The sequence below is a fragment of the Muscardinus avellanarius genome (assembly GCF_963383645.1).
Source record: "Muscardinus avellanarius genome assembly, chromosome: 15".
NCBI classification, from domain to species: Eukaryota; Metazoa; Chordata; class Mammalia; order Rodentia; family Gliridae; genus Muscardinus; species Muscardinus avellanarius.
The window spans coordinates 23413216-23439066 of record NC_137801.1 but is presented as its reverse complement, the minus strand read 5'-3'; the positions used below and the strand labels follow the sequence as shown (position 1 = coordinate 23439066).

General features: G+C 48.7%; 1 protein-coding gene across 1 annotated transcript in view; it reads right to left on the bottom strand.

The window, feature by feature from the left end:
- Positions 1 to 5511: 5511 nt before the first annotated feature.
- TOGARAM2 (TOG array regulator of axonemal microtubules 2) overlaps positions 5512 to 25851 on the bottom strand; it is a gene marked incomplete at both ends in the record, with an annotated part of 44606 nt that continues 24266 nt past the window's right edge. The window contains 6 exons of the mRNA XM_080711346.1: positions 5512 to 5852; positions 7760 to 7846; positions 20131 to 20347; positions 21145 to 21337; positions 23025 to 23119; positions 23520 to 23637. Of these exons, the coding sequence (XP_080567472.1) occupies positions 5512 to 5852; positions 7760 to 7846; positions 20131 to 20347; positions 21145 to 21337; positions 23025 to 23119; positions 23520 to 23637 (1051 nt within the window). The remainder of the gene's footprint in view (positions 5853 to 7759; positions 7847 to 20130; positions 20348 to 21144; positions 21338 to 23024; positions 23120 to 23519; positions 23638 to 25851) is intronic.

Below are 25851 nucleotides of genomic sequence, written 5' to 3'. Positions count from 1 at the left end.
ACCTTGGAACTATATAGTTGGTCAGGGGCTGCAGAGCCAAAAAGACCTGAGTGTGTATCCAAGCTCCAGCCTCTTTCTTGCTGTGTCTTTGGGTCTGACTCCCTTGGTGGGGTCCTTGCCAGACTGATAGCGTCACAGCATTTAACATCCCCTGAGACCTTGAGGAAATGCAGAATCTCAGGCCCCACCCAGACCTGCTGAATGAGCTTACACTTCAGTGTAGGAATCTTCCCGGGTGGCCCCTGTGCACTGGCTGAGGGAGTTCATTAAGCATCTTGAAAGCCCAGTTTCCTCCTCAAGAAATGAAAGGGAAAAAAAGCTGGACATAGTGGCTCACATTTATAATCCCAGCATCTGAGAGACTGAGACAGGAGGATCACGGTTCACGGCCAGCCTCAGCTACTACCTGGTGAGACCCTTTGCAACTCAGTGAGACTCTATTTCAAAATAAAGAATAAAAAATAGGGCGGGGGTGTAGCTCAGGGGATGAGAGAAAGAGAGAGAGAGAGAGAGAGAGAGAGAGAGAGAGAGAGAGGAAGAAAGAAATAATCTCCTGTTTCAAGGATGCCAATAAGAATGACATTCCCAGCACACCACAGAACCACAGACATTTGATTCCAGGATGACTCTTCATCCATCTCCCCTTCCTAAGCATCCATCTTCCTCCACCAAGGAGAACAGACCTGCTCTTGGTCTTCACCATCTCCAACTTTCTTTCCTGGAGGCAGAAGTGAGTTTTAAAGGAAATGCTTTGGGCTGGAAAGTACGCTTCTCTCCTCCAAAATCTGCCTGCAGCCAGAAGAATCGGATGAAGAGTGGAGGAGAATGAGCAGCTGGGGAGGGAGAAGGGCACCCAGGTTTCCTTCTCCAGTGGGAATGTTACCCGGGCAAAAGCTCAGTCAACCATCTAGCTTCACTTACTCTTAGTTGACTGAAAATTACTAATTTTGGCCAAGCATGGTGGTGTACGCCTGTAATCTCAGTATTTAGGAGGCTGAGACAGGAGGATCGCAGGTTCAGGGCCAACCTCAGCAGCTTGACAAGGCCCTCGGTAACTTAGTGAGACCCTGTTTCAAAATAAAATATGACTGGGGTATAACTTAGCAGTAGAATGCCCTTGGGTTCAAGTTCCAGTATCACATACACACACAAAAAAAAGCTGGAGACCACACAGCTGCCCCTCCAGGTGCTAGCTTTAAACTTAGCACCTCTGGCTTGTGGGTTATGATGATAACAATTGCCTAGGTTACTTTCCAGGGACTTGAAGGCTAATTTGACTGGAAACACTGACCCTTCCCTTGGGCCTGCGCATGCCCAGTAAGTGACTGGAATGGACTGGAAAGGGTTGACCTCCCTCTCTTCATGTTGTATCCAGCTCCTTTGCTGCCTGTGCCTGTGGGTCAGATCCTACTCAGCTCTGCTGACATGTTAATAACTGGGGAAATGTTTTGTCTAAACCTATAACATAGGGTTAACTTGCCCTAGACCTGCCTACCTCTCTCCTCCCCATTCCAGGCTAATGATACCTACCAGCCACCATGATCGGAATCACTAGACGGTGTGAAAAGAGGCGGTACCCAAGTTCCTGGAAAATCTTCACCTAGTCCCAGAAAAAAGAGTGAATCTTCCTCCCCTTTATCAGCACATCCCTCTTCCTCATTATTTCCTTCCTATACCTCTAACCCCTCCACACCCTGGAGTTGAGAAATGGATTTGTAAACAACTCCATTTCTTCAGTTTTGTCTGCTCATAGAGCCTTTCTTTCTCCTTATCACATTGGGATGAGTTTTTTTTGTTGTGGTCGGTTGGTTGGCTGTTGTTTTTCAGTACAAGTGGGAAGCCTGGTGTGGTGACGCACACCTGTAATCCCAGTACTTGGCAGGCTGAGACAGGAGGATTGCAGGTTCAAGGCCAGCCTCAACAACTTAGCAAGACCCTATTTCAAAGTAAAATGGAACTGAGAGTATAGCTCAGAGATAGAAGGCCCCTGAGTTTAATCCCCAGTACCACATTAAAAAAAAAAAAAAGACAATGGGGTGGGAGATGCCAATGATGACTATGAGAACCAGCCAAGCAGGGACTAAGGGCAGGCAACTGGAGAAATGGCAAGCCCCCCCCTCCCCCGGGAGGATGGCCCTAACTTCCTAAGAGAGAGGGAAAAACGGGCCTTTCCTTCAAGATGAGTCCCTGCAGGCTAGCAGCGCAGGCTCAGGCTCTGCAAAGACCCAGCACATTCTCACTTCTTCCACCTCTAAGGGCAGCAGCACCTCACAAGACCCCAGCTACTGCTGATGCTAAAGTGATGACCCCCAAAACATCATGGCCAACGTTTGTCAAGTGCTCCCGAGTCCTTTGCAGGAACTCTCTCACTAGCCTGCACAGCAGCTGGGCCTTTGACATCACCACTGCCACTACCCTGCCACACACACACATACACACACATGCGCGCGTGCGTGGCTGATAAGTGTGTGGAAGTGAAGATCAGAGAGGTTGGCAAAAGCGTCCAGAGCCACATACCTGAACTTGAGTCCAGCCTCTCTGACTCCAGTGCCCAGCCTCACTCTCTGGCGCCAACCCCAGGACATGGCAGGCCTGGAGCCCACTGAGCCAAAACCATGGTGGCTTCTGAATTTGACTGCAGATTAGGATCACCTGAAGAGGAGAGGAAGGGGGAGGAAGAGGAGGAGGAGGAGGAGGAGGAGGAGGAGGAGGAGGAGGAGGAGGAAGAGGAAGAGGAGGAGAGGGAGAGGAGAAAGAGAAGGAAGAGAAGAGGGGGGAGAAGGAAAGAAGGGAGGGAGGAAGAAAGAAAGAGCTGTCTGGCCGTGCTCAGACTAGTTGAATGAAAACCCCTAGGAGGCGAGGCATGGCTCTGGTAGGGCACTTGCCCAGCAAGCACCAGCCGCAAAGGAAGAAAAAACAAGTCACAGGTGGAGCCAAAAGCAAAGGCCCCTAAAATCGCAGAACTTCCACTAGATACAAAAGGACGTCCTGGCAGATACAGTTTCTTGACACATCTCCTCCAGTCCATTATTGTACAGAGAAGAGAGGGGGAGAGGAAGGAAGCGAGGAGAAGAGGTGAGGAGGAAGGGAGCAAGAAGAAAGGGAGCACCACAGGCTGTTCCCACCCCCAGGAGCATAGTGTGCAAGTAGAATTTCTGGCCCAAATACAACCAGGCTCTCAGCACGCTCTTGATTCCCCATGACTGGCCTTCCCTTTGGGTTGTGTACACCCCAACAGGCCCAGGACCAGGTTATTCATGTGCTGTCCCCCTCTTGCTTTATAAGCAATGATGTGAAGTAAGTTTTTTGGGTGTGTGGTACTAGAGATGGAACCCAGGGGCTGAATACCTCAGCCCTATTTTTTATTCTTTATTTGGAAACAGGGTCTCACTGAGTTACAGAGGGCCTAAGTAGTTGAGGCTTTCCGTGAACCGTGATCCTCCTGCCTCAGCCTCCCAAAAGCTGGGATTACAAGCGTGCGCCACCACACCCAGCATGGAATAAGCTTTTGAGGCTGGTTTCCCAAGCTGTACCAGAGCCACCCAGCCCTACCCTTGCAGCAGCGTGCCAGGGGCGTGGCCAGCAACAGGTTAAAACCTGAAGCATTGAAGGAAAGCACAACAGTGCAAAGATGTATTATCTGCTTCCTGTTTTCAGATGTTATCAACACCTCCACCATGACAGTGGGTGCAGAACCGCAGGAACTGAACACTGAGTGTCTGAGGATGGGTAGAAGACAGACAGAAAAATGCAATTGGGCTTAATTTCTGCCTTCAACACCTCAGCCAGACTGTTTCTGGGCTCATATGGTTCTAAAACGTCCTAAAAGAGTCTAACCCATTCAGAACTTGATAAGCAGAAAATCCAGGTTTCCCAACCCAACCAGAAAATTTTGCTCAGACAACAAGCAAACACAATGAATTAAATTATGTAAAGTTTTTAAAACATTTAAAATCAGTCCCAACTGGGCATGGGGGCACAGGCCTATAATCCCAGTACCTGAGAGGCTGAGACAGGAGGATCTAGGGTCTGAGGACAGCCCCAACAAGTACAGAGACTCTGAGCAACCTAGAAAGAACTTATTTCAAAATAAAAAATAAAATTGGGCTAGGGATATAGCTCAGAGGTAGAATGTCCCTGGGTTCAGTTCCCAGTACCACACACACAAAATAAGTAAATGAAATGAGTCCCTTGGGGATCTTTGAATGGCTCCCTACCCAGCAGGCCTTGCACCTGGCTTAGCCAGAATTGACCAAGAGCAAGGTGGTTACAGAGAAGCCCCTGCTGGGGTCACGATCAGGTGAGAAACAGCTTACACTGGGGATAGAATTACCCAAAGTCACACTTAAGGAGCCACATAAAACCTCTTAAAACTCAGGCCCCAGGATGACTTCCAAGGGCTCAAACTTAGCCCAAGGACTAGGGCGGGCCTGCTGGAGTTCCACTTGGCAACTTCCTAGGGAGGCTCAGAACAATGGCACATGCCTGTAATAATCCCAGTACTGAGGAGGCTGAGATAGGAGAATCACAGGTTCAAGGATAGCTTCAGCAACTTAGAGAGACTCTCGGCAACCTAACAAGACTCTGTTTCAAAACAAAACAAAATTTTAAAGGACCATATAGCTCAAAGGTCGATTATCCAACTGTTGCTAACCTACCACTGGCCCAACCATGGCAGAGCCCCCTATATGTCCAGAGCCTGAGCCCTGAGGGAGTCCTCCCTCTGCCAGGACCCCACTCGGTGGCTTCTGCTCAGTGACCAGCCACTCTGCCTCCTCAGGTCCGATCCAGGCTGCGCCCTCCCAGCACACCTCCCCAGCATCCTGCACGGTCGGCGGGCGCGTCAGGGCCTCCGTGGGACCTCAGCACAGAAGGAGCACAGCAGGCTCTCCCGCGAGCTTTCATTTACACTATTTCAGGTGTGAAACATCTTCTAGTAGGTCAGAACAAGCCACACGGCCAGCTTCCAGAGCTGGCATTTAGCGAAGCAGACATCAAATTCTCGCTGCTCTTTGACAATGCAGCAGACCCCACCAGCAGCTTCCCACAGGAACAATAGCCGCGGATCTCACAGGGCCGAAGCGCAGTGTGCCTGGAGATTCTGTTCCGCTCACCTCCAGCCAGGCCAGTGGCAGATGGGCTGGGTCCCGCTGCCTGCTGGGGGGCTCCGGGTCCCACAAGGTCTTGTCCAGCTGTTTCACCCTGAGCGGCCGCCATGTATGGACCTGGGTACCCTTCCCGCCCCAGCTCCTGTCTCAGTATCCCCTGCAACTCGTTCCACGCTTGTCCTGTTTCTCTGTGCTTGCTTCCAAAACCCACCTACCAGAAAATTCTCTGAGGTTACAAAACTGCAAGATAAGAAAACCTTAGAAAAATAGGCTGTTTTTTTTATTTCTACTTCAAAATATACTATGTACATCCAGGACCCTACGAGGGAAAGTAGACCAGGAGATTATTCCATCATAAAAATAAAATAAGATAAAAATAATAATTGCCCATGTGGGTCCATCTTTAATCCAGCTGGAAGGGGCACGGGCTGACAGTGGTCTTGTTGTCTGGGGGCAGCTCGCTGTGGGTGGTCTTCTGGCTGGGGTTCCCCAGGGATTCTGTGTCTAAGAGTTCCTGGAGCGTTTTGAGGACTTGTTTTGGCTGGCTGGTGGCGAAGTCCTGCAGCCGGGAACCCATGTGCTCCTGGAGGGTCCTGGACAGCTGGCACACGACCGTGCGGACGTTCCCACCGCGCCCCGGCAGGATGCCGTTCCCCACCATATTGTTCAGGAAGTACCAGAGGACGGGAAGGACGTGCCGCTCCACGGCCTGCGGCTTGCGGGGGTAAACTGAAGCCACCAGCACTGTGGGGAAGGAAAGAGAGGATCGCTCAAGCTGGGCTTTCTCCCCTCCCACCGCCTCTCTGGGGACACCAACTCCGTCCTCCAAAGGGAAGCAGGGCTGACTTTCCCCTACACAGTGTCCAGGGATCATGGCACAGTTAGGGGCTCATGAAAATGTTTTAATTTCTTTTCTTTTGTTTGTTTTTGTGGTACTGGGGGTTGAACCAGAGGTATTCAACCTCCAAGCTATACCCCTGCCTGATTTTATTTCTTATTTGGAAACACTAGGCACCAGTGCTTGCCTCCCAAGTACTAGGATCACAGGTGTGTACCACCTTGCCTGGCTTATTTTAGTTTCTCTTAACATGAGAAGAAAAAAATGTGAATATATCCAGCCTGGTTTATTTTCATATTTATATCTACCAGTCATAAACATAATCCTTATTTCTTTCTCTCTCTCTCTCTCTCTCTCTCTCTCTTTTTTTTATTGGTGGTACTGGGGGTGGAACCCAGAGGCTTTCTACCTCTGGGCTATACTCCCAGACCTATTTTATATTTTATTTGGAAACAGGGTCTCACCAAGTTGCTGAGAGCCTCACTAAGTAGCTGAGGCTGGCTTCGAACCTGTGCGACCCTCCTGTCTCAGCCTCCCAAGCACGGGGATTACAAGTGTGCGCCACCACACCTGGCTTATAATCTTTACTTTTTATAGAAGAAAAGATACAAAGGCAAAAGTGCACAGAGCCCCTGACAATCGTGGATTCCTGCAATGCAGGAAAGAGAGAAGGGGCAGACACTCATCTCTGCAGCCCTGCCTGCGCTATCTGCTAGGCCTACGAGCCTGAGCAAGACACCCAGCCTTTCTGAGCCTTTTCCACACCTGTAAAGTTAGGATAATATCCCTCCATGCCCGGCTTTCCTTTGCTTATTTCTTATGTGGGCAGAAGACTGTATCCAGCCAGCCAGGATCCAAGCCATTTTCCTGGTTTGGCAGCCAGTAACACCTCCACCCTACACTACCCCTCCAAATTTCTAGGGGTTTCATATCACAGAGGCTGGTCTGGAACTTTGTTTTATTTATTTATTTATCTATTTATTTAGTACTAGGGATTGAACCCTGGAGGGGTGAGGTGCACTGACCTCTAGCCCCCAGAAAGCTTATTCCTTAGCAAGAGCAGGTCTGCCCAGCACCAGGGTTCCTCAGCTCGCTGGGCCTCCGCGCTCCTCTCAGCTGACTGAACTTGGGCATCTCAGCATAGGGATCTGGAGGTCACCTGACTGCCTGAGTCGTCTCTCCAGCTGGCCAAGACCCAGAAGCACGTCAGGGAGCCAGCGAGAAGGAGCGGCCCCCATTAAGCCAAGCTTCAAAGGCAGCTGAAGTCATTAGCCAAAGATTTACTCCTCTTAAGCTGAACGATTATTAGCCCCAGCCTCTTGTCAAAGGAAATTTTCTCCTCTGTTCCCAGCTGACACTGAATTCGCAGGAGAGCACTGGAGACACTCTTGCTTTTGAGGTCTCTTGGAAATAGATGAGAGAAAACTACAGTGAGTGGATAAAGTCTGGAGTCTCACCCACCTCTGGGTCCCTAAATAACCCACACAAGGACAGGTGAGGGTTCCCGCAGAGAGTGCTGATTCTGAGTAACAGAACAGCGCTCCATGTCTGGTCTCCTGAGTGATCTCAGTTCCGTACCCCTGACCGTGCCTCGGGGCACCCAACACCCACAGCACAGCACAGGGGCCGCCATCGAAACCCCACCCTACCTCACTCACCCTGCCTGTTTGGGAAGGGCTGATACCTAAGGGCAGGGAGGGGGCCATTCCAGGGACACAGGGAGGGCTCTGTGAGGATCATTTCAGGTCTAAGAAAATCACAGGGCAGGGAAGAAGCAGAGGGTGGCCAGGTGGGGCGCAGCTGGGACGCTCACCTGACAGGCGCTCTGTGACCTCCAGGACCGCACGGCCACTCAGGAAACGCACCCGCCCGGCAAACGCTTGTAAGAGGCAGAGATGGTCTGAAAGAGATGACGGAGATGTCAGTGGCCCTGGTGCCATGGGCCCAGCAAAGGCCAGCATCCACACCTGCCTGGGGAGGAGGCCCTTTGGGAAGGTGAATTCATTTTTCCAGGTCACAGGGTCACGTGAAAAAGCAAATGTACACAGGATGTTTGGGGACAAGCGAGTAGCCTGAAATAGTTCTACGGGCTCCCAAACTGGCTGCATTTACTCCCATACACCAGGCTTGTGCTGTCTGTGATTCTCAAAATTGCTGTGGGGTCTGGGTCAAAAGAGGGTGGGTAGATTATTAATAGACACAGGTGATACAGACTTGGATAGATGGATGGATATGTGGAAATAGAGGTGTTTATATGTATAGGGAAAATCAAGACTTTGAGCCATGGTCACACAAAGGTCAGTAAACAGTTGGCATTAGAATTTAGACATTGTGGGCTAGGCATGGAGGCACAGGCTTATAATCCCAGCGCTGGGAAGGCTGAGACAGGAGGATTGCAGGTTCGCAGCCAGCCTCAGCTACTTAGTGAGGCCCTTCACAACTTAGTGAGACCCTGTTTTAAATAAAGAATTAAAAAAATAGGGCTGGGAGTGTAGCTCAAAGTAGAATGCCCCTGGGTTCCATCCCAAGTACCCCCCCCCACACACACACACACAGAATTTAGACATTGTGGCCAGAAGCTGTGGTCCGTGCCTATAATCCCAATTTCTAGGAGGCCGAGACCCAAGCCACAGTAACTTAGTGAGATCCTGTTTCAAAAGAAAAAAAAAAAGGTGTTTTTTTTTTTTTTTTTTTTAAGGGTTGGGAATGTAAATCAGCAGTAGAGCACCCCTGGGTTCAATCCTCAGTACCAGAAAAAAAAAAAAAATGGAGAGAGAGAGAGAAAAAAAAAAATAAGAGAGAGAATTTAGAAGGCATGGCTCTCCCGAAAGACTGAACGTGTACACTAACAGGCTATACTCACAGCAGGCCGCCATTTATTTCCATACTGAGAGCACCTACTGATGTCCTTTGTATAACAAGATGGGGCTGGGAACTCCATCCCTCAGGTGGCTCTTTTGACCAGGAGACAGACACCTTAAACATGAACCTGACCCAGGGTAGAAGCTCTGTGCTCCTGTAAGCACAGCCTGGGGGCTGGAGCCAGGGTGACTAACTGGACGTGGTCTGCCAGGGAGACCCTTGTCCTGCACTGTCCACATCCCAAGGAGCCAGGATGGCAGATCGCCATCAGGAGCACCTGGCCAGCTCCGGAGGGGCCGCAGAGGGGATGTGCAGGTTGAGGTGTGAGTTTATGTGGACCCTCACTGCCTAGGCCTGATTTCCCCCTTGCTTGGAAACCCAGGAAGCCAAAGCCCAGGCCCCACGTGAACAGACATGCCAAGATAGCAGAGTTTACTTTCCATGTGCTCCAGTTCACCTTTCTGGAGGTATGGGGGAAAGAGGGATTTTGAATTCTTTTTTATTAATTGTCAAAGTTCCCCCACCACATCATCTTTACCAGCCCTGCTCCACACCCAACCCCAGGAACTCAGCTCAGCTACCCAGCCGCACCCATGGGCGAAGCGTTGGCTCGGGGCACCTCCCTGCTTGTATCTTGAAAGAACACTAAAATAGAACAAGTGTCCATTACAGAGATGGACCACTACTAATGATGAAATCACACACAGACAGGGCGGGGGCATCGCTGGGATAAAAAGGCTCTTAGCCTCTTGGGTTGTATTCTAAAGTCAACCATGCTCCATGGCCTTGAACCACAGAGGCCCCAGTGGACCCAGCTCCCTGAAACCCTGACAGCAGCCGTGAAGTCACAGCCAAATTGAGAGGGAGGTGGGGCAAGTAATGTGTGGCCTTGTGCAGGGATGTGGCTATGGGGCTTGCCTGTGCTTGTCAAGGGAGGGCGGCTGGGAGGCTGGTGTCACCATAGCAGCCCAATAAGTGGGTCGTGGCATCTTAGTCCATGTTCTGCTGCCATAAAAATAAAAATAAAAATAAAACACCACAGACTGGGTGAATTATAAGCAATAAAAGATTATTTGGCTTAGGGTTCTGAAGGCTAGGAAGTTCCCAAGTATGGTGCTGGCCTCTAGCAAGGGCCTGGGTGCTAATTACCCTATGGTGGAAAGCGGAAAGGCAAATGAGTATGTGTGTGGCAGAGAAAGGGGGCCAAATCCGTGCAGTTTAGCAGGAACCCACCCCCACTAATAACTACCCTGCCCCTGTGATAGCAGCATTAATGCAGTCTTGAGAGCAAAGCCCCCGGCCCTAACCACTTCTCAAAGGTCCCACCTCTTAATACTGTGGCAATGGCAATTCAATTTCAGCAGGAGTTTGGAGAGGAGAATCAACCCATAGCACCTGAGGTTCAGGAGTCCATATCTCAAGGCCAGCCTCCCGTGGATGGGGGACAGTCTAGACACCTGCTTGAGGAGGTCTCCCCAGACCGTCCACCTCCTCCCAGTTCCTCCAGTGCTGAGCAGGGCCCCAGCATCCCCAGTGTGTTCCCATGGCTCGGCCTCGCACGTCCGCTACACAGCTAGCTAGGACCTAATCCCTGCTTCCCTGGCTCTCCTCCTGAGGCCTGTGAAGGAGACAGAAGGGGAATCTCTGTGTACACATGTTTATCTCTGCTGTTTGCAAAAGCTCCATCTACAGAGCAATGGAGAGTCTTTAAGTTGTCCTGGGAGATGAAAGAAATACCAACTTCTAGAATATTGCTGTTAACAAGAAGTGGTCTCAGGGTGTCTTGGTAAAGCTGTAATTGAATAAGAAGAGGTTTTATATCAATACCACCTGTATTTTTGTTTCCAGGTGTTTTTTTTTTATTCAGTCTCTGTAGAGACTGTCAAAATTGCCAATGCCGACTATATTGCGAGTCGTCATGGCAGGGTATTGGGAAAAGTTTTCAATTAGCAATAATCGCGCCTCGGATAAACCTCATTGGCTACGATACCGCCACTGTGCAAAGCTTCTGGGTATTCCTGATTGTTTCATCTCCCTCCCCCCTACCCCCATCATTCATCCTGAGCTCAGATTTGTAGACAAAGCCCTCCTCTCCTCTTGGTCCCCTCCAACAATGTTCAGTCTAGCTCCTGGCCTCGGACATGGCCTCCCAGATCCAGAAGGACGTGAACTCAGGGAGTCTTTTAAGATGCACATCCAGCCGACATCTGTGCCAGACCAGCTCCCAGGCGCCTGGCACACAACAGGTGTTTGGTAAATGCTTGAAAGTGCAGGGCAGAAGATGGCGACCGAGAAAAGCGGGGCTTAAGAGTCCCGCTAACAACCAATCTCCATTACCACAAAAAGAGCGCCTTTCATAGCCAGAAAACACCATCACCAGAAAAACAAAAAAACCACCAGGCTCCAGAGAGAAAGCGGACTGAGAACAGAGCTCAGGGCCACAGAGGAGACACACGCGCCCAAGGACGCGGCAGCAGCGCCATACTGCCGGCAGCAGCGGCGAACTCAGCGGACGGCTACAGCAAGCCGAGGTGAGCCAATGCGGAACAGCCAGGCGGGATCTTTCGGCGCAGACAGCATTTAAAGCTCCCAGTGGCTGAGCTCAGCACACGCTGCAGGGATTCAGAGTGGAAATCAAAACCAGAGAAGAAAAAATACGCCAGCCTCATGGCCGAGGGCGTGGCAGAGGCGCCATATTGCCACCGGCGGCGGCAGCAGCAGTGAATTCACCGAGTCCAGTACAGCTACATCTACGTACTCAAGAACAGTGAGTCAAATTGCGGGCCACAGAGGAGAAATCCCAGTATTGTGCCTCCTGGGACTTGACCCAGTGAGGGAGTGGTGGTGGCAGAGATATCACACCATAGGAGAACGTGCAACCTGGCACCCCCCATAGTTTAAAGCAGCCTCTATCGACTCCCTGGGTCGGAGACTCTGTGATACAACCCAGTAAAGGGGTAGTAGGGTCTGAGATAATACAGACTCGAGATCCAGAGCACCTTAAGTGAAGCCATAGTGACCCAAGGGAAGAACCCAGAAAGGCACAAACCTCCGAAATCATGGGAAAGAGGAATAACACTGAAGTAATGAATGTGCACAACCCCACAACATCAGAACCTGATAAAACAGAAAATCAGAGATTTCTAGAAGATCAAATCAGGAAAATAACTGTAGAAATAATAGAGGTGCTTCGAAAAGAACTCAGAGAGAGCCAAAAAGAGATAAAGGATGCAATTAATGAAGTAAAGGCCTCAATTCAAAGCACAAACAACCGATTAGACCACATGGAGAACAGAATCTCGCTCTTAGAAGATGAGCAATCCAAAAATGAATGCATAGTTTCTAATCTAGAAAAAGATATCCAACAGCAGGAATCTGACATTGAAGAAATATGGGCCCATCTTAAGAGAGCTAACCTAAGAATAATTGGAATAGAGGAGGGAAAAGAAAGTGATACCAAAGGGATCAACAATCTCTTCAAGGAAGTAATAGCAGAAAATTTTCCAAATATAGAGCAAGAGGTTGATACACAGATCCAGGAAACTTACAGAACTCCCTTTAGACAGGATCCGAGAAGAGGATCCCCACGCCATATAATTGTCAAAATGACCAATGTGGAAGCCAAGCAGAGAATCTTAAAGGCAACAAAAACAAAGGGCCAAGTGACATTCAGAGGCAAACCAATTAGAATCACTCCAGACTTCCCAAACCAAGTCATGAGAGCCAGAAGGGCTTGGAGTAACATATTCCAAACTCTGAAAGAAAACAACTTCCAGCCAAAAATTTCCTATCCAGCAAAACTTTCTATCAAATTAGATGGAGAAATAAGAAGCTTCCATGACAAACAGAAACTGAAGGAATTTATGTCTTCAAAACCAGCGCTAGAGAAAATACTCAAAGAGATTAACTACAAAGAAGAAATAGGTAACACACACCAGAACCAGAGAAACAAGAGTTTCCATACAACAGACAACTAAGATTGGTTATCTGTGGAGATTCATTATTTATGTTAGTCTTTTACCTATCTCTAAATTGTATTGTTTGCCTTTATTGTTGTTAATTTTTAGGATTTCTAGTTGGAATATTAATATACCTTCAGATATAGCATTTGGAAATATTTTATCCAATTCTATTAGTAACTTTTAACTCTGTTTACATTGTCTTTGGATATACAATATTTTCTTTTATTTTTTAGGGAGTTTGTATATTCTTCTGTTGCCTGTGCCATTGAAATCATATCCAAGAAATCACTGCCAATTTCAATGTTGTGAGGTTTTATGACCCAGATTTTCTCCTAAAAGTTTATAGTCTTAAGATTTATATTTAGGTCTTTTATCTAGTTTGAGTTAATACTTGTATGTGGGATTAGGTAAGGGTCCAATTTTATTCTTTTCCATGTAATTATTATTTTTCAACAATATTTAGTTAAAAGATTATTATTTCCATCACCAAATCTTCATGGAAACTTTGTCAAAAATAACTTGACAATATAGGGAAGAAGTTAGCTCTAGGCTTGTATTTAACTCCAATGGTCTATATATCTGCCTTTAGAACAGTACTACACTGTTTCAATTATTGTAGCTTTATATGGTTTGAAATCAGAAAATATACATCTTCTAGCTTTGTTTTTGCTTCGAGATTGTTTTGGGTATCTAGAGTCCATATTCCATATTAGGATAGATTTTTTTCTGAAAAATAAATATATGATAGTTTCACCTAAAAAAAAGAAAAAAATATTCTCTGGTAAGAAAGAAAGCAAAAAGAAATATTGAAATGTTATCTTTAAGTCATCAAAAGCTTGGTATCAGACAAATGAAACTGTTATGTGAGATTCTCATTTTTAATTTTGGATAAATTGCTATAATACTAGATGTCAACCACTAAGCCAAGCATGGGAGGGAGGGATGGGGAGAGAATGGGGTGGGGATCGGGTGGGGGCTGACTGGGCGATGTGTGCATGTATGTCTACAAAAGTTTGTATCCCACTATGATGTATGAATACAGTGCACCAATAAAATAAAATAAAATAAAATAATAATAAAAAAAAAAAAAAAAAAAAAAAAAAAAAAAAAGAAAGTGCAGGGCAATGTCAAAACAGGATGGTTTTCCCCAGCTGGTGTATGAACCTGAGCACTGCGCCCAGACAGTTGGCCTGTCTTCCTCTGGCCACTTTTATAGTGAAGGCTCGTCTTTTGGGTCAAGCCCAGATTTAATGGGAGACAATAAAACACAGTGGTTAAAGATAATTAGGTGCAGATCACCTGTTTCTGTTTTAGTTTTTGCTTTTGTTTTTGTGTTTGTGGCCCTGGAGATTGAATCCAGAGGGATTCAACCTCCGAGCTACACCCCCAGCCCTTTTGATTTTTTGTTTTGAAATAGGGTCTTGCTAGGTTGCTGAGAGTCTAATTAAGTTGTTGAGGCTGTCCTTGAACCTGTAATCCTCCTGCCTCAGCCTCCCCAGTACCGGGATTACAGGCATGCGCTATGATGCCTGGCTATCACCTGGGTTTAAAACCTGGCTGCTTTGCATTGTACTGTGCGATAATGGACAAACCGTTTATTCTTTGTATGGCTCAGTTTACCCATCTATAAAATGAGGGTGATCACAATACCTTTCTCATAGCATTGTTATAAGGATTAAATCAGATATTGCCTAGACCATACAGTTTCTACATAAGCATCAGGGATCGCCATGACTATTAGGGTTATTACCCTAAAATCCTTTGAAAGCCTCCAGCCTTCATGGTAGAGATACCAATTGCAAGGGCAAAATATAACTTTCAAACGCTTGAAATTGATGACCCACTAACCTAGCTGGGGTTTCCACAGGCTCTCCTTCAGCCTCACAAGGAAACCAAGACAGACCTTGCAATGAAGAGACCATTTAAAAGGCCATACCAGGCGAGGCGTGGTGGTGCACTCTTGTAATCCCAGAACTTGGGAGGCTGAGACAGGAGGATCACAGGTTCGTGACCAGCCTCGGCTACTTAGTGAGGCCCTCCGCAACCTAGTGAGGCCCTGTTTCAAAATAAAGAATAAAAGCCGGGCGTGGTGGCGCACACTTGTAATCCCTGCCCTTGGGAGGCTGAGACAGGAGGATCGCGCAGGTTCGAAGCCAGCCTCAGCTACTTAGTGAGGCTCTCAGCAACTTAGTGAGACCCCGTTTCCAAATAAAATATAAAATAGGTCTGGGAGTATAGTCTGGAGGTAGAACGCCTCTGGTTTTCACCCCCAGGATCACCATAAAAATATATATAAAATAAAATAAAAATAAAGAATAAAAAGTAGAGCTGGAGGTATAACTCGGAGGTAGAATGCCCCTGAGTTCAATCCCCAGTACTGCCAAAAATTTTTTTAAAAACACATATAAATGAATAAATAAATAAATAAACAAATCAAAGGCCATACCATGGGGAGAAAATAACCACTGGCTATGGGCCAGAGACCGTTCTCCCTGAGCTCGAGGTTCCCTCTTTACAATGGGCAGAGTTCTGAGGAGCCTGACAGATCGTTCCATTCAGCTAAACTTTGAGGCCACCACGTCACGCCATCCTCAGGCTACTGAGAAGTCACAGAACTTTTTTTTTTCTTTTTCTTTTACTTTTCTTTTTTTTTTTTTTTTGTGGTAATGGGGATTGAACCCAGGAACATTCGACCACTGAGCTACACCCCCAGCCCTATTTTCCCTATTGTTTTTATTTTGAAACAGGTTCTCACTAAGTGGCAGAGGGCCTCTGTAAGTTGCTGAGACGGCCTTTGAACCTGTAATCCTCCTGTCTCAGCCTCTCAAGTACTAGGATTACAAGTGTGCACTACCATGCCAGGCTCGTGAACTTTTAAGAAAGTATGTAAAACATGGTGCCATGAACAGCTGCAGTCAAGAAACTGGAACCAAACTGGACTCCCAGCAGTAAGCACGAAAACAGCAAGTTATGATACGCCGCAGCTCTCCATGGCTGCCCAGATGCGGTGTGTCCAGCTCAGGAAAAAACTGGGTATGATCCACCCACACACGCTCCCAGCATTCAAATGATAGAGCACCTGAAAGGGAGTCAAGTGTGTATCAAATATAAGACTCGTGCTCTGACTTCCTCAAAGCAGGATGCAAATTCAAACGTCTAACAACCACAACTATGTGTACAAATGTGCACAGAAAGAAATCTAAAGTAAAAAAATGCCAGATGCTAATAATGGCTTCTTTTAGGAATTTAGACTCACAGTAAGTGAGTTGCTTTTTTTTTTCTATTAAAAGCTTTAACGTTATTGTTGTTGCTTTTTTTTTTTTAGTTTTCTCAAGGATTAATAAGTATGACTTCTACAGTAGTGAAAGTAAATGTTTTTATTATTCACTTTATTATCTTGAAGTCATCTAGAAAGACTACATAACCGCATGAGAAACTGGGTACTGCTCCACAAAAGAAGCATAACCCAAACTGTATTTGCATTGTGATTTGCAATGAGGGAAATTTGTATACACGTGGACAGGAGGAACTAGAGGAGAGATGTATTTTTAGTCAGCTGCTATACTGGAGAGGCATCACGGACAAATTTTTTAATTCCACTGACAATAAAATGTTGGTCATATGATTTATATAAGGCAATAAGCTTAAACTCAGAGATCAAAATAGCAAGAGGAGATCTGAAGCCATCCCCATTCCAAGCTTATCTGCTCTCTCCAGTGCCGGCCAGGGGCTGAGCTAAATTTCCAGCTCCTTGTGGCTCTGAGAAGCCTGAACACGAAGGTCACCTGGAAGAGGCTGAGCTGTCAGCAGCCTGATGTTCTCATTAGTGAAGTTTCTTCTCTAATCCAAAGACAGGGCCAACCAGTCTGCACAGAGACTTCCTTAATCCCCAGAATAATTTCCCTGGAATCAGAAGGTCTTGGCGCTGAGTAGGAAGGAAGCCACCGAGCCTCGAGGCAGGAGAGGCCCCCAGGCAGGCATGACGCACGACAAAAGTCAGGGAGCAAGCTGCCCAGCACATGTCCCCCACTGCCCCCAAAAGAGGTACGGGGGCAGAAATGCTCTGTCAACCAACACATTGCTCAGCCCACCCACCCTTAAGAAATCAAAGAACTGAAAGAGACAATAATTGTGGCTGGTAAGCCGACTTTATCACTGAACTCCAGAATCAAGAGGGATCCTAAGAGGTTGCCCAAGAAGGCCAGCCTCTGTCTGGTTGTACCATCCCGATGATGCTTGAGCACCCCCCTCCCCAACCCTGGGCATTGCTCTTGAACCCCATGGCCCTGAGAGCACGCTGAGCCCCTGCCTCGTGATTTTACACGTTTAAGCATTTCACAATCCATCTACAGCCTGGCGCCCAGAATCCCTGGGAGGGCACGAAGAAGTAGGCATGGGAGAAGCTCCATCAAAGAGCTCCAAGCCACTTCCAGGGGGTCTCAGGGTGCTCCGAGCGTGCATACACACACACACACACACACACACACACACACACACACACACTGCCACCACCGCTCCCCAGAGAACCACTAGAACCATCAAGGTCAGCGTGGGTGGCTGGGGAAGCCAGGCCCCTTCTCTTCTCTCCCACCCACCCTCGTCTCCTGCTCCTGGGTGGTGGGGAGCTAAGTTATGTACATCCATCTTCCCCTCTGTGGGCTCAGCCCCTTCCGGGCGGATGAGAACTTCCCAGAGACAGCTTGAGTCTGCCTTTGGTGTTTGCTGACAATGCATTCTCCTTGTTACCTACCTAATTCCCCCAAGCTCCAGCCTCCAACCTGCTTGCCACTTCAGGGTTAAGAACACGTTTGAAACCAGAGTTACTGGTTGGACTGAGAGGGTGTGACACCGCAAAGCCATGAGGCTCAGGCAGCTCCTTACCACCTGAAGCCAAGACAGTGCGCGTCACTGTCCCGTCCGCAGGCGCCTTGTGCCAGGAATTAATTAGGCTCATTTGTGCCCTGGGGGCTGGCACCTTTCCATTGCAGCCAGAGCACCGACCTAAGAATTAGAGAGAATAACCATCCTCCTCACATCTGCTTCCACCATCGCCATCCCAAAGCCTCTAGCTGATAGGCCAGAGGGGGCATTGTCAGCGTATCCAAGGAGATTTGTCCCAGAAGGAAGAGAAAACCATAGGCATCTCCCTGGTGACAGTAATCCTTCCTTGAGGGGATCAGATCACAAAGGCAGGCTGTGTAATTTAGATGTGTTCCCCCCCCGCCCGTGGCTTGTGCATTGGAAGCTTGGTCCAGTGGTAATGTTGGGAGGTGATGGAACTCTCAGCAGAGGGGCTACTGAGGAGTAATTTGGTCACTGGGGGCATCACCCTCAGAAAGGATTAACACTGGACTCAAGAACTGAGTCAGTCCCCGGAGAGTGGGTTGTTATAAAAAAGTGAAAGTCAGCTGGGTGTGGTGGCACACGCTTGTAATTCCCGCGCTTGGGAGGCTGAGACAGGAGGATCGCGCAGGTTCGAAGCCAGCCTCAGCTACTGAGTGAGGCTCTCAGCAACTTAGCGAGACCCTGTTTCCAAATAAAATATAAAATGGCTCTGGGAGTATAGCCCAGAGGTAGAAAGCCTCTGGGTTCCACACCCAGTACCACAAAAAAAAAAAAAAATGTGAAAGTCTAGCTAGGCACAGTGGCACATGCCTGTAATACCAGGACTTGGGAGGATAAGACAGGTGGGTTTAAGAACAGCCTCAGCAATTTAGTAAGACCCTCAGCAATTTAGCGAGATGAGACCTTATTTCAAAATAAAAATAAAAAGGACCGGGGGTGTATCTTGAAGGTAGAATGCCCCCAAGTTCTATCCCCAGTACCACAAAACATACATACATACACACATAGATAGATAAGAGAGAGTCTGCCCCTCCCTGGTCTCTGCCCTCCTGTCTCACTGTGTAATTTCTTCTTCACACATTCTGCCATTGTGATGCCAGCCACATCCACTATGAGGCCCTGCCAAAGCCGAGCAGAAACTGACACCATGCTCCTAAACTTCCAGAGCTGTAAGCTAAATAAACCTCTTTTCTTAGTAAAGTTCCCACCCTCCAGTAGTTTGTTATAGCATCAGAAAAATGGACTAATGCACACAACATCTCCAGGTTCCCAGGTCAGTAGGGCAGAACCCCAAGCAGTGGGGACCTGAGTCTTGTGACTACAAGAGACACTGAATTCTGCTCCCCAAAGCTCCAGACCACCATGCTCAAGGAAGCTGGCCTGATGATAAGGGGCAGAAACTGAAACAGCTGGGGCAGCACGAGTTAAAACCCCTCTCTGCAGACTCAGGTGTTCATCCTCTTCAAAGAGCTAAAGCACATTCTACTTGGTGCAGGTTTCCCCAATAAATCCAAGACCCCTGGTGATTTACCAAGAGCCTTGGTTATTGGCAACAGCAATCTCACTTACCCAGAGCAGCGCTGAGAACAAATCGTAATTTAGAGCTGGATTTATGTTGTTTGTTCTACGGCAACAAACTCAGCAAATCATAAATTCCCTCTGAGATGAAAGGTGGAAATTGACAGTATTTATGAACTCAACAGGCAGAGAAGGGCCTGACCAGGCCTTTGATTTGTAACTGAAACTCCTCCTGGCAGCTCTAGCCAAGGACACCGCTGCTGTCCCAGCCCCAGGAGAGGGGCTTGCCCGGGGAGGACGGGAGGAGCAGGTGCACCAGGTGTTTTCAGGGTGAGATGGTCTGTGAATGCTAGAAGCAAGACATAGCCCTGTGCTCGCTGAAATACACAACAATATGGCAAAGGAAGGCAATTCTCAGATCACACGCTCCCACGCTGAGTGCACACTCCTCTGTGAAAAGTCATTGCTCTACTGGCCCGGACATAAGTCTACTCGTGTCTACTATCTCAGCAGCTCTGCAGTTTTGAACTTACTTCTCTCTATGTACTGGATACACCAAATATCACCTTCTGATTGTCTACGAAAGGAGGAGCACAAGCCAGGCATGGTGGTGCATGCTTATAATCCCTGTACTTGGCAGGCTGGCACAGGAAAATCGCAGGTTCATGGCCAGCCTCAGCAACTTAATGAGGCCCTGTTTCAAAATTTAAAAAATAAATAAATAGGGCCGAAGGTGTGGCTCAAAGGTAGAATGTCCCTGGGTTCAATCCCTACTACTATAAAAAAAAAAAAAAAAGGAAGGAAGGAAGGAAGCAGAGATAGACACACCGATTCCACCCAGAGACCATGGAGTGCCAACAACACCTGGTTTCTGGTTTACACAGCCACTGGACAAACATGGCCCAAGAACCAACCAAGAGCCCTTCGCCTCTCAGATGATTCCCAAGCAGAAGGTGGCGGTGGTGACGGGTCCCCGGGGCTGCGGCAGCACGCTCACCCAGGCTGTCCATCATGGCATCTAGCACGTTGGCAGCGGCGGTGGCAATCCCCGAGTTCTTGGAGTTGAGGTTGTCTGCCACAGCGATGATGAGGGAGAGCAGCACGGGGAGCACGTGCTCTCTGAGGAGCGGGACCATCTTCACAAGGGACTCCAGGGCCGACTGGTTCACCTTCTTGTTGGAATCCTGAAGCCTCGGTGTGAAAGCATCAAAGACCTATTGGAGGAACGAAACCAAGAGCTTCAGGGAACCCAGGCCAGGCAGGGGTCCCCCAGCACCAGCGACTCCTCTTGCATCCTTGAAAAGGATCTCCCAACCTGTGCCAGAACCCCCAAAGAATCCAGCTCCTCCAAGAGGGGGCAGACAAGGGTGAAGAACTACACTCCTCATGCGCCAAGAATCCACAGCATCCTGGCGGCTCCTCTGCACTTCCACTAAATGACCTCAACAACCTTAACAACCAGGTGTATGTTATCACCCCCGCTTTCCCATAAACAACGACTGAGACTCAGAGGGAAATGAGTTGCCTCCGATCACATAGCAAGTAAGAACCTCGGGGGACACCAGGCCTGCTGACTCCACCCCGCTCTGCTCTGCCATGTGGCTGACTATCAGCAGCCGCCCCGGTGTCAGCCTGTGAAAGGCTGTACCTACTCCTAACGCCCCTGCCCATCCATCATGACCTAGTCACCAATCCGGTCACAGGCCCAGCCTCCAAATGTGACATAAATAACTAACCAAAAGCAACCTCAGCCGCAGCCTCTGCCTCTGCCTCCTAGCTTCCAGATCATAACTGTGCCGGAGTGATGAGAGACCCCGGGAAGTCTCTGAGCACTTCCAAGGTGCCGTAGAGCACTTCACCACACCCAGGTAGCCTTTGGGTATTACAAGGCCGACTAGAAAGCAGGTGACTATCGGGACCTTTTATACCCCGGCACAGTGTCCGACCTGATTCAGTTTTCCAAGTTGCACCCCAGAGGGAGCCAGCGGAGGGTGCGGTGAGCTGTGCTCACCTGGACCAGGCTGGCAGTGATGAGCTCTGGCCTGGTCCTGCAGTGCTCCAGGAGCCGCCCCACGCCTTCCATCCGAGACTGGTACTCCTTGGCCTCCAGCAGCCGCGTCAGCTCCCGCAGCTGCTCCGCCATCTCCACGCCGCCCCGCACGGAGGAGCGCAGCCCTGTGGGCCGCGGGCCATTGCAGCCAAGCCTAGGTGGAAGGAGAGTTGAGCCTGAGCCAAGAACCCCCTCCTCTGGGCCTCCCCCCACCAGGCCTGTCGCCACCAGGGGCCTAGTCCACCCCCAGCTTCTCCTCCACCTGCTGCTTAGGGACACTAGCCTGGGGAAGCTCGGGGAGCCTCTTCTCCTCAAGGGACAGCAGTAGGTCACCTAGGGTCCCATCCCTTCATCAGCAGGCAGAGCTTTCTCTTCCTGCCTTTGTCTTCCTTTTCAGAAAACATGTGAAGAATTGGCATTGGGGAGGTTGGAGTAAGGGGGTGTCTATGGAAAGATGACTGCTGAATCTTCCTTTTTCCCCTCCTTCCTCCCTCTCTCTTTCTTGGTTGCCTGCTTTCTTTTTTCTTTGTGGTGCTTGGGATTGAACCCAGGACCTCATGCACACTAGGAAATGCTCTACCACTGAGCACACCCCCAGCCCAACAGGTTCACATTTAATCTAAGAGTGGGGAAAGCTCTCACCCCACCTTCAACCTGGTGCCTACATTCTTGCACCTGGTCAACTAGACTCTGCTCAGACTCCTCCAGTAACTAGGGAAATGTTAAGCAGCCCTGTGCCCTGACATTTGGATCACGTGCCTTTAAAGCCCCCAGCCTGTTCCATCCAGTGTGAGAGCAGCGCCATATAGAAGTCCTGCGTCCCACATAAGTGCAAAGCCAGGGTTGCTAAGCTCACGCCCTGCACCCATGTCCCCCCAACAGGACCCAACATCAGCCATCCCCCTGCATGCTACACCCTTGAAAGCCAAAAGCTGTGCTGGGCATTGAGAACAATGAGATGATAAACACAGGTTTGACTCAAAGATGCCAGGGACCAGTGGAAGGCAGCGTTACACAGAACAGAGGGCAGCTGTCCGCCCTGAGGACGTGGGACATGCAGTGTCTCAGAGAACATCTGGGAGAAGCTGATAGGTGAGTTGAATCTTGTAGGACCAATAGGTGAAGACCCCAAAGCATAAACAGGCGCAGCAGGGAGGGAGGCCAGGGAGGGGCAGGGAGCAGGAGCTGCTCTGCTGAGAGAGGATGCATGGAGCCTGCAGGGATTACTACTGCAGAGGCGGCAGGCCTTTCCTGGCACCCTGCACCGGGAACAGGAATCACACTCAGCCAGATGGGATCTTCTCAACACATGGCAGAATGGTTTACATTTTAAGCACAGGAGTGACCATCAGATTCCTACTGGGTTTCTAACTACTCACAACACCCACCCTCCAGCCCCTCAGAGCATGCCTTCTCTTCTGCTTATGCCCCAGCTCAGCCTCTGAACCAGTCTTAGTCTGCCCCCAGGCCCCAGCCCTGCCCTATCTGCATACCCACATCTGGAGGCTAAAGGATCTGGTAATCTAAGTGAGTGCAGAGATGCCCAGTTCATGCAAAGATCCCAACCTAGGACACAGCCCGCCTATGCCGGCAGGACTGCAGTCCCTTGGCCAAGACTGCAGAACCTGACTGCCACTGGCAGATGCTCCCAGGACGTGCCCTACCCAAAATGTGAGTGGAAGAACACATCCTTTAAATCCAACCCTTAGTACTGCGGACCCAACTAGGTCTCGGCCATACTACAGATCCACACATCCACCCCAGAGCCACCCGTGGGCAAGCAAGATGCCTGTGTCAGCAGTCATGGACCAGGGGCCCCAGGGAGACAAGAGCAGCTGTACCCCTCCTCGATGGGCAGCCCGTTCTCACACGCAACCAGGCTCCGCGACACCTTGCGGCCTTTGGCAGATGGAAGTTCACGATTGTCTTTTGTTCCCTGAAAAAATACACATAAACATGAGCCAAAAGAAGAGGTCCTCTAGGGAACTGTGTGACTTCCAGGAGAGACTCTAACATGAAGAATAACCCCTTCTGCCGGGGAGAGCTTCTGAGGCCATGGGTGAGCCTTCCCGAGCCCTGGAAGTGACCGGGGCACAGATCCAGACCCCCACTTAACAGTAGAAGGTGCAGAGGCAGGGAGCGCGAGGGACAGAAGCGGTGAGAGGCAGAACCAGGTGTGAGCTCAGGGGACAGACATCACACTTATGCCACCTGGCAGGGGTGATGGAGGACTTGACAGCCTCCAGAATCCACTCCCCCTCTCCCAGCCCACACAATGCCACCAGGCTACACTGCCTCGCCAGCCCTGAGGACTGTGACTCCCTCCACCTGCTCACCCGCTGCTTGATGGCCGCCATGACCTTCCTCAAGTCATGTGATGGGAGGGACTGCTTCAGAAATGCGTCAAACTTGGCATTCGCCATCAAGATATTCACCATCTTCCGGCCATAAAACCTGGCCATAACAGAAAGGGTGAGATGAAGAAGCAGCCACAGGAATACAGGATACATTTGCTCTCCAGCTTTACACAGTTTTCCTAATTGTAGTAGGGGAGTCCTTAATACTTTTTCTAACGAGAAAAGCAATCCCTACCTGATTGAAAATTAGATTCACAAAAGAATAAACACCATCTAAAACACCATTACCAAGAGAGAATTACTATTTAAATTTTTACCTATTTTCTTACCGTCTTTTTTCTATGCATATGTATTTTTGTTGATATCAAAATGCAAATACAGCCGGACGTGGTAGCGCACGTTTGCAATCCTACCATTTGGGAGGCTGACGCAGGAGGATCCAGGTTCATGGCTAGCCTCAGTTACTTAGTGAGCCCCTCCACAACTTAGTGAGACCCTGTTTCAAAATAAAGAATAAGCCGGGCATGGTGGTGCATGCTCGTAATCCCCACACTTGAGAGGCAGAGACAGGAGGATCACACAGGTTCAAAGCCAGCCGCGCTGGCTTAAGAGACCCTGTTTCCAAATAAAAAATATATAAAATAGGTCTGGGAATGTATCCCAGAGGTAGAAGGGCTTCCAGGAACCCCAATACCACCAAAAAAGAAAAAAGAATAAAGTATAAAAAATAGGGCTGGGGGTAGAATGCCCTTGGGTTCCATCCACAGTACCATAAAAAATGCATATATATACAACTTTCCCTTTATTGTTAATCATTTTGCATGTCATTTACAATTCTTCATAAGAATCTTTTTAAATAGCTGCTCAGAAGTCTGTTGCATTCTATACTGAAACGCACTTAACTACTTTCTAGTGTGAAACATTTAAAAGTCTGAAGGAGGATGTGTTGGGACCATATAGGAGGGAGTGGTCAACTAGAGCTGGTGAGCAGTGATAGATGAGGAAGGGACTCTTCCTAGAAGAGGCAAGGTTGGGATCCAAGGATATATAGGAGTTCACAATGGGGTGGGACTAGGAACTAAGTTGGAGGAGAAGGGTCATGACATCCTGACACCTCTGCAGAATATGGTTGGGGAAGAGTGAGCTGGGGCTGGACACGGAAATGGACAGAAGAAAGTAGGGCTCTGTCTAGAGAGACAGGAGGGAGTTCAGCCTGCAGGAAATGAAGAGCAAAGGGTTGATCAGATTTGCCCATTAGTTCAAACAACTCCAGCACAGTATAAAGAGTAGATGAGAGGGGATAGGTCTAGAGGCCAGGAGACCACCATCACAGCCCAGGCAAGAAAGGGACATTTGAAGTAAGGCAGTAGAATGGGAATAAGAAAGGACAGTCACGGGAGGCTGAGACAGGAGGATTGCAGGTTTGAAGCCAGTCTTGGTGAGATCTTGTTTCCAAATAAAATAGGTCTGGGGGTGTAGCCTGGAAGTAGAAGGCCCCTGGGTTCCATACCCAGTATCGAAGAAGGAGGAGGAGAAGGAGGAGGAGGAGGAGGAGGAGGAGGAGGAGGAGGAGGAGGAGAAGGAGGAAGAGGAGGAGGAGAAGAAGGAGGAGGAGGAGGAGGAGGAGGAGGAGGAGAAGGAGGAGGAGGAGGTGGAGGAGGAGGAGGAGGAGAAGGAGGAAGAGGAGGAGGAGAAGAAGAAGGAGGAGGAGAAGAAGAAGGAGGAGGAGGAGAAGGAGGAGGAGGAGGAGGTGGAGAAGGAGAAGGAGGAGAAGGAGAAGAAGAAGAAGAAGAAGAAGAAGAAGAAGAAGAAGAAGAAGAAGAAGAAGAAGAAGAAGAAGAAGAGGAGGAGGAGGAGGAGGAGGCCATATTTAAGAGCTGCTAAAGGGACTGAAACTGCAGAATTTGGTAATGGGTTGGAGGTGAAGCAGAAAATATCTAGAATTATCATATTTCACCCAACCTAAGATCTCATAATTGTAAAATGTGCCATTACTTTATTTTCCACTAAGGAAAAAAGAAAAAATTAAATACTGGCAATTTCCACTGTTTTCAATGGCACTGCTCATAGGTGAAAACTACTTCAGAAAGAGAAGATAATGTTATTTATGAGTATTTTCCTTCCTTGGGTCAGGTAAAGTTCTTGGTAGTTGCTTCGTAAGAAATGTCAATTTTCAGTCATTCCTTCTACAATAAATGTTTGCTTCGTTTATGTCTAATTGACGGCCCACCACTTATTTGCACGCTCCATTTCAATGCTGAACAAGAGTCTAACATTTCTAAGACCTTTACAACAGTAATTAAACCCAGCA